Here is a 17,486-nt window from a genome sequence, read left to right as displayed (position 1 = left end):
TGGCCCATACCAGACAAGCAAAACACAACATCTTTCTACACAGGCTCATGACTGTTACTATCCCGTAGGTGTTTGTTGAGAGTAGACTTTTCTACTCTTCACAGCCACCTGAATGGTGTTGGATGTTAAATGCAAAGAATAAAAAAATATCTTGAATGTGATCTGGAGTAAAGCTGCCATCCACTCAGTCTGTAGTGATTTTGTTCATTGGAACTGCTCTGTTTCGATTAATGAAAGCATGAATGCTTAAAGATGCAGTGTGTAAGAACTGGCTACCTGTTGAATTAATACTCAAAACAAATAAACCGCTGTTAACTGTGAGTTCAGTGCACTGGGGCAATGTTGGTGTTGTTTACACACCTAGCACAGGTGCTTTGGACTCGGGTGGGCTTTCAACAAAATTACTTACATACATACATCTGTTCCTCTATGTAGCTTTGGGGAAGAAATCAAAACTCAAATTTTTCATATTTAAGAAATAAATGAAGTGAAAATATGAAGCCAGAGATATTTACCTTTTTCATAATTGAATAAACAAGCAGTTTTAAGTCAAAATAAGGTCCCCAGAAGACTGTTTGAAGCTAGCAAGGCGGCAGGGTCCGCCACATATAAACAAAGTAAAACAATATGAAAACAGAGATTGTTTGTTAAAAAGAATCAGTCAATGAAGAGCTTTCTCTTTTGATTAAAATTTCTTCCCCAAAACTGCAAAGTTCACCTTTAACTATTGTTTTTAATAGTCAGGCATTAGTCACACACAGTCAGATCCAACCTGCGCTGTGTCTACATCTCCTGAGCAGGGGCAGAATTTTTTTGCTTCCCAAACATTCACAAATATTGACCTCGGAATACAAAGTTGTCCTCTATTAACATGTCCCAGATCATGTCTTAAAGATGATGGTTATTGTTTAAAAGCATAGAAATGGCAAAATATTATTCCAGTATTTCCTGGATTTTTTTTTTTTACATTAAATGTTTCATATCTTCCTCCAGGGACGAGTTAAGTATTAAATTAGTGATGACCTGAAACAGTAAAAAGAAAAATGTTTTCCAGCCACTACGCTCAAAACAAACCCTTATCCAATTTTCAGCTGCTTAGAGATCAGAGTCCAAGCTGCAGGCAGGCGACTGGCGCCACAATATATTTTGCTTGCAAGTCATAAAAAGCAAACACTGCAGTGCAATTTGCATGGGGAGATTGTGGCTCTTCAGTGGATCTTGCCATTGTGAGAATGTGTCTTCTATTTTTCTGTTGATTGCCTCATAAACTGTGCCAGAGACCTATTGATGCTGTAATTCCTAAACTAATACAGGTTAATGAAAGCCATACATTACTAATGTGCACCAGAGTTCTTTCAGACATATTAATGTTCAGCTACATCTCCACCTCTCTGTCTTCCCGCAGGGTTGTCCCAGCCTCGGCCTCCAGAGCAGCAGTGCCTCTCCTTGTCTTCCCATCTCGGACCAGCCGCGTTGCGTGGTGAGACCGGGAACGATGGGCCGAAAGCTGGACCTGTCGGGCCTGACGGACGATGAGGCAGAGCACGTCCTGAAGGTGGTCCAGCGGGACATGAAGCTGCGAAAGAAAGAGGAGGAGAGGTTGAGGTGAGATGCGGTTCCCCTGCCAACCCTTTTTGTACTAGTTTTACACATTTGAGGTGATACATTAGCTGATTGGAGAGAAGCTGATCAGGAGAGACGACACTTGCACTTGAGGTGCTTCAATTTTCTGCTACTTCCACGTCTCTAAGTTTATTCGATAACTTTAGAAACTAGATATTTTTGCAGTTTTTTCAGTTTTGATAGGCTACTACATTTTATATGTAACCAATCAGATATTGTTCTGGATTGGTTTCATTACATTGGTTATAGGCCAACAAACAAACCTCAAGATGATGTTCATCATACTAGCTGTTCATTTTAAGAAACGCCAAAAAATCCTACGTACATTTGTCTGTAAAGTTTTTATTTATAGTATAGGATTTGGCTTCCATTTATAATCCACTTTTTTTATTTATCACAGATTGTTCTTGAAACATAAAAGCAATGCTCTGTTTTTGGCTGTAGTTCTCTTTTTGTAGGATTTACTTCAGTTTGGTTTATCGCAGCACGGTCGGGGGCTGTGAGGAGGAGGATGCTTGTCTTGTGTTTTCTGCTGGCGGGCTGGCAGGTCTGTGGGGGTCAGTCGGTCTGGGCCTCCAGGCTCTGCTCCGTTGTCACAGCCTCTTACTTAACTTGTGACAAGTGCTGGCCCGTTCCTCCTCCTCACCTCCTGTCCTTCACTTCCTCCCTCACCTCCCTGTGACAGCCCATAGTCAGGAGGGGATTCTGTTGGGTTGTGACAGGCCTCCATGGGGGTTTGGCCGTCAAATCAGCGTATCTGCTTTGTGTTGTTGCAGCAGGACTACGGGGGGGGGGGCGAGTCTTAAAGCTCCACTGTATCTCATGTCGCAGCAAAATCCAAAATATGTTTGAAGTGTGGTTGTACCCTGTAATTTTGGTAAACACAAATATGCCTCCTTGACTACCTACCAGCCCCCGACGTCTACTGGCCATTCTGTTGTGGAGATTTGATGTCTTTCTTCAGATTTGTAATGGTGTTCCCTGCGGTTTTGTGTTCCTGAGTGGATGCCATAAGTGATTAGGGCTGCTTTACTCCCTGCACTAAACATCTTAGCCGTTCTCTGATGAGCATAGCAAAGTTTCTTCACGAAACCAGAAAGCAGGCGTTGGTCTTCCCTGCTTGAAACTCGTTTAATTTTCCCGGTTTCAAAGCGAGGATGTATCCCCAAATTACTGGGCTGTAAAATGTTCTCCCATCACGCTGTCATGAATGATCAAAAAGAATTTATGCCTCTTGGGCTGTTTATTACTGCTGTTTACTGCACAAAGATAAGCAGATTAATGTTGTTGTAGGAGCAGGCAGATATTTAGTAGGCAACACTTGTTCATAAAAGCAATCAGGCTTTGCGCTTGTGCTGTTATTGGTTTATATTGACTTGTTAGATGTTTTAAAAGCAAAGTCACCGAAGCAGACATTAGATGCAAACAGACTCAAATGAGCTTTTGCAACTAAAGCTGCTCTGTTAACACATCTGCCATCCAGATTAACTGTTGCCTCCTGAAAACACAGTCGATGTTTCGAATCCCTCACCATCTAAATTTGTCTCACTTTTCTGTTTTAATTTTCTAACTCACTCACAGTGATGAAAAATCACTCAGAACCTCTTCTAAGATCCTTTGAGGAAGCAAGAGTGTGTAATGACTTTGGAAATAATCCACTCTAGACAAAAGTTCTTCCCAAGCAAAAGAAGAGAAGCACTATGAAAACATTCACTTAAGCAACATTTTGTAGTTGATCAGTGTTTAACTGTCTAGTATAATATATATATAGTGCTTCATGTTTTATAAGCCTACTATATGTTTTATAAATGGTTTAGTATAGTGGATGGAGCTTCTTTTATGTGCCATAAACCTGTATTATTTTTAATGGCCAGCATGGCAACCAGGTCTGCTTGTGTATAAGCTTATGAGAAAATTACCCTACTTCTCCCTTGATGTACCATCTTAATAAACTGTTTCCTAATGAGTCCATGGTCTCAATCACTAGTTTAAGTGTTCTTCAATATAACAAGGTGTTGATTTGATAAAACTATTGTTCATTTAGAGAAAAACAGACAATAAAAAAACCTTGAGACTGACATGTTACTACCACTGTATGTCCTCTGGCTTTCAGTCAGATCCAATCAGGATAGAGGTGTAGCGTTGTGCATTCTCCTCAGCGGTCTCCTCCAAATATGTTCACTGCTGGCTCTAAATAACAAGATGGTGGAGGTCCTAATGCCACACTCAAGGCTGTGAAAGTGAAGTGAAATGAAATGTACAACACAGGAGGGGAGAAGTAATAAGTACAAAACTGTTATTGTTAGGCAAAAAGGACCCCAAACTAAGACATCAAGGCAGGCAGGATGAAATTACAAATAACAAACAAAAGGCAGCGAAAAGAAAGAATCCAAGAGCCAAAAAATACCAGGATAACACACAAAACACAGGCAAACAACAAAGCAAACAAAGGCAGGAAAAGTAGAGAATGGAAATACTGATTTTATTTTAAACGTGCACTTCAGTTAGTACTTGGGTAAATGAGACATGTCAAGTGTTCATGTTCAAGTCATTGAATCAATTAACATGAAATTACATAGCAACTGTCAGTCAGCAGGTTGATATTTAAAAATGAATCCTTTCAAGTTTAAGAGCAGTGTGCACTCGTTCCATCCATGATATTACAACCTCATCTAACTTCGCTGCGTTGTGAACATTTGAACATTCAGTTGTGTTTTCTGTCAATCACTTATTTTGATCCTAGCTGTGAAAAGGAAGTGTGTGTTGTATTGTTTCATACAGTACAGCTGGCTATGAGATCAAAATAGCACATAATGCCTCTCGGTGTCACTTCAGCTGGTTAGGATGCAGAGTGAGACAGAGAACCCACTTTCCTTTCATGTGAAGTGCAAAATGTTTCATGGTTTACAGTAGATGAATATGAAATCTTGCTTACAGCAGATGGTGGTTGAGTGTTCCAGCGGATAGCGCTCCCCCAGTGGGGTTTTCTCTTCCATGCATGGCTGACATTTGTTTTTCTTCCTTGAGTGAAGTCAGCCCTGCAGAGTTGTAAATTATCCTGTTGAAGGATTCATGGCATAGTTTATAAGCCTCGCCTGGCACTTTAAATGCACCATTTTAATTTCCCCCCCATGCTGAATAATAAGAAATGTTGAAACACTTAAGTGATATTACCTTCTGTCCCATAAATACTGAACTGTAATAAATGTGTAAATAAAATGGTGTACGCAGCTATAAGACTAGTTAGGGTTTTCTTTTTACATGTTTTAATGTGGGAAACTGCAGCTGCTTTATGATATCTCTACACTTTCATGGCTTTATGGACGGTGTGAGGGACTGTTTATTACAACTATGTTGTATATTGTTATGATTTCAAGCTGTATCAGAAAATCATCAGTGGCTGTTAGTGATGAGATTTCTAATGCTGCGGTGCTGTAGTGCTTAAAGAGTTATTCTACTCCTTATTTTCTTTTTCTAAATGCCATTCCTTGGTCTACTGCCTGTGTGAGGAGAAACTTAAACTTTGCACATGTCACATTTTAAAAATACAATAAACAGCAACTAATGTAGGCTGATTCTTTGTTGTCTATGGAGAGTGTCCTTTTATAAACTTCCTAAAACATTGTCCATGACACATTCTACTCCTGGGGCTCTTCATTTGACATTTCAGTATATCTCGATAACATTGACTGTAAGTTATTTTGATATATCTTGAATATTGATTATTGGCACTACAGTAATGGCATTCAAAGTACATTGGAGCATTGATATTGCAATGGGGTGCATTCTTAGAGATATGAGATAAGATACATGATTGAATTTTGGTGGTTGTAATGTAACAATGAAAGAAACAGGCTGCTAACAAGCAGACATGTACATATGTAACCAATGTAGATTTGTTGGTTTGAAATTCAGTTTGAAAGCCATATTGTTTATTTCACGAGGAAGGAAACACATTTCTTATTCTGGTTGGACCTCAAACGTGCACCCAATGCATGTTGATGAGAAACAGTGGAGGTTAGAATAAAATAACTTTTCAAAATGTCTCAGGCTGCCTTTAACTGACAGAGGGGTTTAGAATAAGATGAAAAATATGGTGATTATCTGTCAGACAAATGATATGGTGAAAGCCCCCGAGTGCATTTCTGATTTTATTCACACTATGAGGCGTCTCATTTCTTCTGTCCCAAGCGGCAAAGACCGTACCTGCCCCTTCCTTCCACCTGTATCTTGAATAACAACTTTTTTACCTGTAGTTCGTTAGCTGTTACAAGCCGGAGCTTTGTCTCTCTCTCTCTCTCTCTCTCTCTCTCTCTCTCTGTCTCTTTTGTTGTACCCCTTTTTTTTTTACGTGGCGTTTTCTACTAATGGCATTAACCGTGACGCCGCTTTACCTCTAGAGTGGATAGTGCTATGAAGATAAATATTCAGTAACTTCCGCCCTGCACCCCGGTCGCTCTGCTGTTAACAGCAACAGCGCGATTCTGCCAATTAGAGAGGGTGAGCGGCTCGACCTCTGGCCTCCACCGTCTCGGCTGGCCATCCAGCTGGAGAGGCTCATTATGGAGCAGCGGGAAACTCAGGGGAGCGCGCGGAACGTGGGTTCACTTAACAAACGGCGCAAGCACTCCCGAGGGAGTCGGACCAGAAATGATTATAGATAGAAATAGCTGTCCACACCACTGTGTCTGTGTGAGTGGTGAGAAGAAGGCAGGAGCTCCAGCTATCTGTGACTCTTATGGGTAATTTGCCCTCATTGTTGGGAAGGATCCACTTTACACATGCGTCTGGCAAGTCCTCATATGGATAGGCCAATTACTGTACCTGGAATACTTCCTTCAAAACTCATTTCAGTCGCAGCTGTGACGAGTCTATCCTTCCCACTGAAGGCATCCGCATTATTTTCTCTGTGAGTGTTGACTATGAAATGATACTGGAAGCCGAACAGTGCGCCGTGGTGAAGTCTCAATTAATTTTGAGGCTGTGGACCGCTACACTCCACTCATCCTCTCTCCATCGCAATCTTCCTTTCTTCCTTTGCGCCGAGTAATTCTCGGCTCAAGAACGCAGTCCCTTTATCAGAGGGTGATATTGTGCATCAGCGCTTTTAATTAGCCAGTAAAATAGTGACTGTTTTTCTAATGAGGCTGTGAGTCAGAGCAGTGACCACAGACTTCTTATAAATGTTCCACTTTTCGTTTCATTCTGAACCCGTCTCGCCCCCCTGCATCCGAAGGCTTTCGCTTCTTTCAGTCCCTTTTTTTCTTTTTGTGGGCTGGTGTTTTATTTTAGCGACAGACAGGAAGGTACATGGAGAAGGACTCAAACTGGGAGGTTTTTGAAAGGAGATGTCACTCGGTCAGAGATGGGACTGACCTCCATTTCCTCCCGTATTTATCCTCCTGGCTCTCTGTCTAGAGATGACACAAACACACACACTGTGCTGTCTGAATAGAAAAAAGGCTGACATCAGAGGATGTGTGATTTTAAAGCCAGTCAGATTCTGCTGGGCCCAAAGAGCTGTGTATTCATGGCGATCGATAAATTGGTGTAATTGGATTTCGGAGCACGAGCAGTCAGACAATATTGCCCTTGGTTGCAGGACAGTCCCTTTGCGGAGCAGTGCTGTCTCCTCTATTTAAGCAGTGCTAAATGGGGACAGATCAACCTTCTGACATCGACTTTCATGCCTGAGGTCACATCCTCCTCAGCAAAAGCTCAGATTTCAATTTGTGGGATATATAAGTGCCATTGACAGGAAAATCTTGAAAATGCTTGAATTTTAATATGGTGTTTTCAAGGTTTTGACGTTGCTTGAATTTTGGATTATGTGTTTGAAACCATTTAAGTTTGAGTCTTAACTGCATTATCTTCATAATAACTGTCAGCCCTTTAATGTGGCGTTCCCCCTTCCACTGCAGTCAAGTCACACCGCCGTTGTTCGAATCATATGCCCTCTCAAGAGGTCGCCAGTTTGTGCACCAGTTATGTTGCTAATGCTAGCTAACATTAATGTTGTAATGCTAGCTAGCTAACATTAGGGCAGTGTTTTTATCCACGAACTGGCAACTACCAAGACTGGTGATCACTGATGAAACGCAGATACAACACGAAACCATTGGTGTTATACTATTGGCTGACAAAGCTTGTTAGAAGCTGGAACAAACAATCAGAATTCTTTTACTCATATAAACAAAACAATCATTTTGGACCTTACAACCATATTAAAGTTTTTGATTCACAATCATAATATGTTTTTAAGGAAAAGAGATTAATAAACAAGCTGTTGTCAGAGGAAAATAAGGCCCACAGAACAGTGTTTGAAGCTAGCGAGGTGGCAGGGTCCTCCACATATAAACAAAGTAAAACAGTATGAAACTGTGTTGTCCTTGAAGGTCAGTGTCTTTATCCAGTTTATTCAGGCATGAAAATAAAGAGGGTTTTTAGATCATACAAAAATTTGTCATGAAAATTGTTCTATTCTGAAAAAAAAACAACACATAATGCACCTTTAAATGGTCTCTAAATTAGCTTGTCTTCGACTGATTGTTTCTTTAAGGCAGCAAGTTTTCCCAGACTCATGAACTCCTGACCTGAACTAGTCTCTGTTAAGCGAAAATCCCGAAATCGTGTCCAGCGTAGCTTTGTTAGTGGTTGAATGAGCTCCATTGTGTGACACAGACGTATTATTCTTTTCCTCTGATTGTCTAAGGTGTTTATTCTGTGTAATAATCCAGTGTTGGGTCCTATGTTAACATGTGACATTCTTTCACACGAAACAAGCCCAAAGCTGCCTGGCTATAATGTGTAGTTACACACATACACACGGGAGGCTCCGAAAGATAAAACAGCTTTACGTGGGTTAATCGCCTCTCCTGCCTCCATCTTTAGCATGAATGTATTTTTATGTCGCAGCCAGAAGAGTGGGTCTGGAGAGAGTTAATTTCAGTCTGCCTGTTGTTGTGGCAGTTGTGTTCTCTTGGCTGCGGTTCCCCTTTTGGTTGGGGGATTAGCTGTGTTACGTTATTGGTGTGGGTTATTTGTCTGAGTCATGTTGATGTGGATTGTTTTTGATGTGGAGGCGCTGTGTGTGTGTGTACGTACAGATCTCATCAGCGCTGTGTCTATGTGCGAGTGTGTCTGTGCACAGTGAACAGGAGGGATAAATCTGTCTGACCTTTTTGTCCCGAGGCCACTGTGGCAGGTGTGTTACCAGTTTAATTTTGTGAGACATCATATTTTGTGGTGTGCCAGGGTAACATTATGATTAATACAATATGCTCACAATGACAGGCTTCAATTGTTAGCATCTGCTTGGCTTCATTTAATGTTTTGTTTTGTTTTTCTGGGCTTACTTCAAATAAAAAGGGGAAAAACTAATATTTTTCGTACACATCGCCTCCCTTAAGAGAAATTTGTCATAGGAATGGGAGTGAACACAGTCAACGTAGCATCACACATGTCAACCTGGTAACATGCCAAACCATATAACCGTTTGCCCCTCACCTGTCATGGGTTGCATTTCTGGTTTAGTCGTTTCCTGTTTTATTTTGTAGATTGTATCCTTGTGTCATGTCTTACTTTCCACTTCCTTTTGTCCTTTTTATCCCTGTTTTTTAATTTTTAAAAATGTTTTTACCTATTCACTTTCTTATTACTCTCTAGTTTTTTGGATTTGAAGTTCTTTTGCCGGCCTTAAACATTTTGGAGCTTCAGCTTTTTTTTGGTTAAAGCTCACCTTTTGTTTTTTCATCCATCTGTCTTTGTTACTTCCTTTTCTGATGCCTACAACATTGCCTTCCCATTAAAAAAACCAAAACAGTCTACTTGCTTTGTTTTTTGTTTTTTTTCCATTTGTCTGTTAAAGAATATTTTATACATTCTTTAAACGCGACCTGCAGAATATCTGGCACAGCGGTGCAAATGTTTTGTTGCGCTTGTAGCCTGGAGCCCCAGAATGTTTTGTTTGACAGGAAGGTAAGCAGCTGGGTAGGGGAATGTTTGTTACAGTTGTTATCAGGTTTGTAATGAAATCCTGAATTAAAAGTGACATTTAAAGTGACAAATCCTTGATCTCTTCTCTCCTTGCATTTGTGCAAACAAGGGTTTGAAATCACACGGAGTGAGTTTCCTCGCTGACTTCTGATCAGCTCAGTTTAATTTGCTTTCTTGCGTTCGGGGCTGTTGAGGTGATCTGTACAGCTGCCGCAGACTCTGTGATTTCTAATTAGTCTTTAATATGGCCCTTAGTAGCTGAAATTTAATATAATTAAACTTAATTAACAGACAGAAATACAGCCCCCCTGACCACGGCAATTATACATGGGCATGCTCATGCATACTGTCTCTCTCTGACACACACGCGCACACACACACACACACCTCAAAGTCCATTTATCAGAGGTGCTATATGCTTTTTCTAATGTAGTTCATACAGAAATCTTATCTGTTAAACATTAGAAGAGTCAAATAGACTTTTAAAATGTCTTATTAATATATATTCTGTATGATGATGTATGTGTTTAAAAATGTAAAGTGTACTTATTATACTTGCATAAAAGATCGTCAGGCCTGAGGCAGATAGGCCTGTTTGAATATTCCTGTCAGTGGTGCAGCATTGTTTGTGGACGCTGCTGCAAACTGAATTTCTACTTTACAGCGAGCACAATCAAATACATGTTATATTTGTTTTTTATATATTCATATGAGTCAAATCACATTGAATTGATGTGGATAGCCCTCGTGCTAGTTTGGTGTTTGTTTACAGCTGTGGGCAAGAGTCTCTCCACGTTCATGCGAATGATCTGTCAAGCAAGACGGTCATACTTGAGCTTCAAAAGACACATTTGTTGTGTCAAATTCCTGCGATGAAAAGTGTCCATCTCTGAGGACATCAGCCTGCCTGCGCATTATCAGACTCTCCTGAGCAAAGTGTCCATTAGCAGACGGTGGTTTACGGCATCTGATGGAGGAAGAGTCTGATTTCCCCGGAGTGTGACAAATCAGCAGCTGCACAGCGCCGCCGTCCTCCGGAGCTGCTGAGCCCACCGGATCAGCTGATGAGATAGTGAAAAATAATCCACCGTGGCTACTTGTGGCACAGTCGCTTTCATAGTTCATACTCCGGTGTTCCAGCTGACTGAGTAGATAGGTTTCTCCTCAATAACCTTGCCTCCGTGATTGTGTATATCGGTGCATTTACGCGTCTGTATCTGGCGTTTTTGCCTTCGCTCACCGAGGGTCAAATTGAGGGGAACGGATCGCCGCTCAACCTTGTCTTCCTCCAGATAAACACCTTTCCACCTACATAGTCTTAGTCGTCCTGCAGTTATCTGCAGAACGACTAAGACAGGCTCAGAGTAATCGCCTGAGCTGTTACTTTTGTATTTGTCCAGGTCTGCAGTGATTACTTCTGCTGCCGGCCAAATGTCAAGTGCTGTTATGAGTCAGAGGAAAATAGTCGGTTGCAGCGGGAAGCTTTATTTCACTCCACGTTTCCTGAATCCTTCCCGTTGTGATTTTCTCGTCTGCTCTGTACCATCCTTCTAAATGCCTGTCTGTCGCTCTCTCCTCCTACCTCTGTAGATCCTCATTAGCAGGAGCTGTGTTGTGTCGGATGAGCTGCTCTCTATCCAGAAGGAGTGATTCTTGGCCAGACAGCAGGGAGACTCTCCTTCGTCTGAATAATCGCCCATGCTTTTCTCTTCCCCGGACCGGATTCCTATTATACCCAAGCCAAGAGAGACCAGACTCATTTAGCCCTCAATAGGCTGGTCATTCATCCCGTGGGGGCCTTATCTCCCATGTGATATTGAAGTGATTGAACTTCCGCCAGCAGTGTTAATTATGAGGGCTCAGGCTGTTTTGCAGGGGCGTTGGGCAGCAAAGGCGAGGTTCAAGTGCTCGGACACAGTCGGTTACCCCCAGCTCCAGAGAGGAAGTATCTTTTTTCAGAGTTCAGAATAGGAGAGAGTTGAGGATCCTCTGAGGGATTACAGTGTCTGAGAGGTGAGGAGGGAGGCAGACAGTACACTCTGTACAAGCCGCAATCTGGCTCGTTACAGAAAATGACTTCCTTTTGTATAACCACTGCGCTGTGGTGTTCTTAAATCCTCTCAGTATTCAGGTAATGTTCCGTCTCTGTTCCAGGAGCCATGTTCTTCCTCTGTGGCGTCGTGTTTTCTGCCACTGTCAGTCTGACCCTGAATGGCAATGCAGAGGAGCAGGTTCTATAGTGAGGAAGGAGAAAAATGAACGACTTAACACACAGCTGCAACCAAATCACCAAAAAAGGATGTTGGAAATGTCGATGTGTTTGTTTACACGCCGTGCTTATGGCCTGGTTAGGGTTGAGGCACAGAAACCCCTTGGTCAGAGTTAGGAAAAGAGCAATTTTTAGCTTGCTTGGTTCTGTTGTCACAAACGCGGCTAGAAAACATCCTGAAGTCTCGCAAAAAGCATCAAATAGTTTATCAATCGTTCACTGCTTCCATCTTCTAAAATGTGATTTTGTGCTTTTCTTGGTTATATATCATTGTAAATTGACTAATCTTTACGTTTTTGGACTGTTTGTCTGACAAAATAAGCAATTCAAAGTCAACCTGAGCCATTTTAATATATTTTCACCCACTGCGTGATTAGCTTTGCTGCTACTTTGCGAATGCTTAAAGGGATCTGATGATTTGACCTTTTCCGCCAAATTAGCTTCACTTTTGAAATATGTCCTTGTAAGTGTGCTGCAGATTTTAAAAAGATTAAAAGGCACTGTGTGTGCCACACACCCAGGGCTTGGTAGCATGCCTCTGTTTGTGGGGCCAATTAGCTTGAAAATGCTTAAGCAACACATCAGCTGAACAGGTAATCTGTTTACATCATGTTGTGAGTGACGGAGGAGCACAGAGACTCTGCCCCCCCCCCGACAAAGGAACGTTAGTTATACATCTTCCTCATTCTGCGTACATGCTGGGACACACACACTCACACACACACACACACACACACACACACACACACACACACACACACACACACACACACACACACACACACGCACTCACACACACACACACACACACACTAAATTAAATTAGTGTTGAGCATTCCCTATAGTCCTGCGCTCCATTCACCCAATTAGAAGGGGATCTCCCTCTGCTCCAGCGTCTTTGACCCAAACCTCAAGGGCTCTAATTTATGAGATGGACCTGATCAGATATGTGTATAAAACAGAGAGACTCACTTGATTGACTGTGGTTGTGGTGGTTGGATAAGCTGGTTAGCAGGAGTCGCTAACAGATGGGAGCTGAGGGTGGGGCTGAAGGGTCACGTTAAAGACCTCTCTGGTTTATTTTGGACGTCCATCGATTCTCATTTTCTCCTCTGCTGGATCTGTGCGTGCGTGTGTGTGTGTGTGTGTGTTTTGGGGTGGATCACACTGTCTCTCCTTGAGGAAATCGGCAGAACCTGATCAATATCTCCCTAAGGACTGTTGCCGTGTGCCAGCAGTCAAAACAACACACACTTTGACACTATGTTCAATATTCTCTTGTCTCTTTTGTGCGTTTGACACTTGCTGCACCTATGACCTTTTCTCAGCTCATTACTCTCTCTTAATCCTCCTTTAAAACAGAAAAGTGTATCATCTGTTTGTCCCAGTCAATATTGTCATGGCCGCGCAGCAGTGTCCGACCTGTAACTACACCCCCTCTGGATGTGCCCGCACAGCTTTGGTGTGTATGAGCTCTCTCTTACATTAAAACCCTCTACTAAAGAGCGACATAAAACACTCGCAATTAAAGCAAGGCCACTTTAATTTGTGCTCTTTTCTCACACTCAGAAGGATTATGGACTATACTTAAATCACCTCTTAAAACACTTTTATGACTTAGTCCCGCTTTTATGTGCAGTCACAGGTTTTGAATCGGCCCCCTTTTAATACTAGTGTTGTGTCTTTTAATGGCTTTTCTCTACTGAAAAAACTCCACTTTTACTTGTGTTTATATTTAGATCCTTGCGTGTTTTACTATGGTTCCTTGGTCCTGTAAAAAACTGCTCTTACATAAGTATATCAGAATTTGTTTTTAAAGAACCCTTCCAAAAAAAAATCTCTTGATTTTTAGAGCCGTGGGTTTCTCATGTCACAAAAGTCATGTAGGGATTTTTTCATGGAAAAAAAAATATAGTGATAATTATCAGTCCAAGTCATTCATATAAATTGAATACAAAATAATCATCATGATAAACATCTTTGTTTGGAGTCAGTGTAATAGAAAGCAATTTAATTCCATCAGCCCATTTAAGGCACTTCTGCCTACTGAACAGCTGGCTGTCTCTCCTCTCTAAATGACCCTTGCACTCATCATACTGTGGTTCCTCATCGTGTGATGTTTGATATTTTGACAGATTTCAGAAAACCTAATGAGTCTCTTGGCGTTTGTCGGCTCTTCAGGCGTGTGTGTGCCTGTGCTCTAACACCAGTTAACTGGAAGCCCGTCGGATCAGGCTCTGTGAAAACTAAACAACTCTCCCTACACTCCTCATGACCTTCGACCACATTCAGAGTAAATACAGAGGAGGGCATACCAGATCATTGCTACCTCCAGTCTATCCAAATTAAAGATGTCTCAAGTTAAGTGTTATTGCTAGAAACTTCACTAACCACTATCTTGCCCTCTAATCAAAGTACAAATCCCTTAAAACTTTGAGGAAAGTTATCAAAAAAAAATGCAGAAATCTGGACTGAAAGAATTCTTCTCACACAAACAGTCATATTTGGGGCATTTAGTGACATTCTGTAAATCAGAGCTTCACCAACCTGGCACTAAAACTAAGATAAATTTAAATTGGCAAGACATGCATGAGGACTTACTTCATGACTTGTAATCAAAACAAGCCAATAATGACAGTATAAATCGTCCAAAGAATCTGCATCACCGCCATCAAACTTTACTGAGGTCTGAGGTTGGGCGATGTCTTAACAAATTGGCATATAATGATGTCCACAGCCGAACATCGCGATGGACGATGACACCACGTTTAGAGGGTGGGGGTGTTAGCCATTAGTGCTGTCCACCACACCAACCCGAGTCTGAGCTGAGAGGAGCAGGCGCCGACTTTTATGGCATAATGTGATAAGTTAATGACACCTGTGAGTCCAAATCTGTCTTCTTACTGAACATTAAATCATATTGATTTAAATTGCGCACTAGACAAATTTACTAGCTGTGCATCTCATGAGAAAAGTTGAGAACATTCCTCTTTACAGATGCATGAAATCATTGCAATAACCTTCTGTTCAGTCATCTTTCTGCACGTCCGCCCCACTTGAGTTAAATCAAACGACTCACTCTATTGTTTCATCATTTGGGGATGACTCTCAACCACTGGTGGTCATTTTTCAAGTAGTGTGTGTTTCCCAGGAGAACCATCATCGGATGACTGACTGGTTTCTGGAGATTATGAGTCACAGCTGGTGCTGCAGTTGGCTCGCCCTCCTCTGTTTAATGACTGCAGGAGACGTATGCTCTGATAAAACTGTTGCTTTGCCAGTGCACCAGTGAGCTCTCCACACACCCTCCTTTTTCAAATGTTTACCAATGGTGGATAGTTGGAATGGTTCATTGCACATTTGAAATACTTCCTGTGACTGAACAAGAATGCCTCATGTAATCATTTACCTGTGTAGCACTTACAGACCACATACCACATTAGTATATATTGATTATATACTGTAAATGGGCCAAGGGGCAAAAGCAAACACTTCTTAGATTGTGTCGTTTTGTTAAAATTCAAAATGGTCATAAGTTTCCTTAATTGACTGACTTCTTGTGCAAAGTATCACCTTGCAATGCTCAGATTACATGACATAATTAATTACAAGGCAAATTTCATATTAAAATAGTAATTTGAGCTCACAAAAAACAACATCATAAATATGATTATAATCTTTCAAATGATTGAAATCCTTTTTTTGCCAGAAAGATCTGACAGGCCAGCTTTGGGCAGCCCTGATTCAGACCATGTAACTATACTGATATTTTCTTTTGGGGATATCAAGTACCAGTACGATTCCAATGGGTCAGCAAAAGCAGTGAAGAAGAGGTCCTCTCCCAAGTGAATATGTGTTACAGCTGGTTCTTACTCCCAGTGTGTCAAATCCAGCAAGCTCATACATTTTCAATGACCACCTGATTTGTTTTCGATGTATGTAACATGAATAATTTGGCATACAAAAATGACGTAACTGATGTCACATACGTTATGTGAGTGATGTCCTGTATGCTATAAGACTGAGTGTATTTATTTTAACTCAAATAATATGAAAGTTGATAACAGGCCAAAAGTCATAATATGAGTTAATATGTGAGCTGCATTTAATTTGAATTTAAGTCTAACTGAGCTTTGTATATTAAGTATTGTTGCTGACATGAACGCGGAGGCTTTATTTTGAAAGTGTAACTAGATGTTGCATATTACGTATTATTGCTAATGTGGCCATGGAGCCCTTCATGTCTGAAACTGATGCTAGAGGGGAAGGTAGAGTGTCATAGTTTGACCAAGCTGCCTAAATTGTTGAGTGAGAATGTGTTGTGTAGTACATACTGTATATGCAGTTGACTGATTAGTCATAACATTGTGCACTGAACTTTGATCCTCCACTTAGCTTTATGCAACAATATTATATTAATCTATTAATGATTCACAGGGGTTGTGAAAGTATGTCGTATGTACACTTGAATGCACTGTCACTGTCACGTCTATTGACGTTTGTTCTTCTGTGCAAAGGATTCTGGGTCTGAATTGTCAGAAAAGTATGCTGGTTTGAACTCTGCATACCATATCTGGTAAACAGGTATTGGAAAGCAGTCATATATATTAACAATGCACATTTAATGATCCAAAAATGTGCACAGCAAATGCTTTCTTTTTGTTAAACCTCAGGGTAACAAACTCTGCCTTCTTTTTGACATTCATATCAGTTAAACCTCTTTTTAAAATCTGTCTCTCGCAAGTAGGCCGCCCCAATTTACAGAATCACTGAGAGCACTTTTAGAGAACAGAACATAAATCTATCAGCTCCTATCAGCTGCTCAGCAGCTATAATAGGGGCTTCTGGGAAGTTTGATTTCCGGCATGTTAGCGAGATCATTTCAGACGATTCCTTACTTTTCAATCCCAGGAGAATACTAACTGCTGCCTGATGAATCAGAACTTCTCCACGCTTTGAAAACCTGTCGCAGTAGTTCACATTTATAACTTTGCCGAAAAGTCCAATGTAAAGTATATGCTTGAATCAGTCCTGTCTGTCTGTCTGTCTGAAACCTTCACTGGAGGACAGGAGATAAGCTGCAGCTGGTGAAGTCTGTCTACAGCGTGCGATTTGCTGAGGAGAATGAGGTGGCTGCAAGGCCGAGAGGAAGACAGAGAGGTAGAGAGAGGACGGACGGATAAGGGAGGCAAGACAAACGGTCCGAGGATGTTTTTCATCTGTCCTTGATGAGACACTGGAGATGCAGATGCTGCCAGCTAAGCACCATTAGCCGAGGCTGCTGCTCTGTGTTTGTGTTTGTGGGAGAAGAAGAGCGTCTGATCACGTTTAGGCTTTATCTGTGTGTGTGTGTGTGTGTGTGTGTGTGTGTGTGTGTGTTTGTATGAAGTGTCAGGGAGATATGCTGTATGGATTTATCTTGGATGAAGATGTATGGTACACAGACCGAAGGCCTCTTCTTAAAGCAGGCTGCGTTATATATAGCTGCTGCCGTTTTATCATACAGCATGCCTCGATGTGTTTTGCTGGTGATTGATATCTTCGAGCAGAGTCACACCTCCTGCTGTATAATTGATTGAGATTGTATTTTCAGAATGCA

At 41.4% G+C, this 17,486-nt stretch overlaps 1 protein-coding gene across 4 annotated transcripts in view; it reads left to right on the top strand.

Moving 5' to 3' along the window:
- LOC119008984 (myosin VIIA and Rab interacting protein) overlaps positions 1-17,486 on the top strand; it is a 128,815-nt gene that overhangs the window by 12,091 nt on the left and 99,238 nt on the right. For all 4 annotated transcript variants that reach the window (XM_037079797.1, XM_037079796.1, XM_037079795.1 and 1 more), the window contains exon 2: positions 1,406-1,605. In XM_037079797.1, coding sequence (XP_036935692.1) covers positions 1,406-1,605 — 200 coding nt within the window. The remainder of the gene's footprint in view (positions 1-1,405; positions 1,606-17,486) is intronic.

The sequence above is a fragment of the Acanthopagrus latus genome, chromosome 19 (genome assembly GCF_904848185.1).
Source record: "Acanthopagrus latus isolate v.2019 chromosome 19, fAcaLat1.1, whole genome shotgun sequence".
Lineage (NCBI taxonomy): Eukaryota > Metazoa > Chordata > Actinopteri > Spariformes > Sparidae > Acanthopagrus > Acanthopagrus latus.
This window is presented reverse-complemented; position numbering and strand designations above follow the sequence as displayed.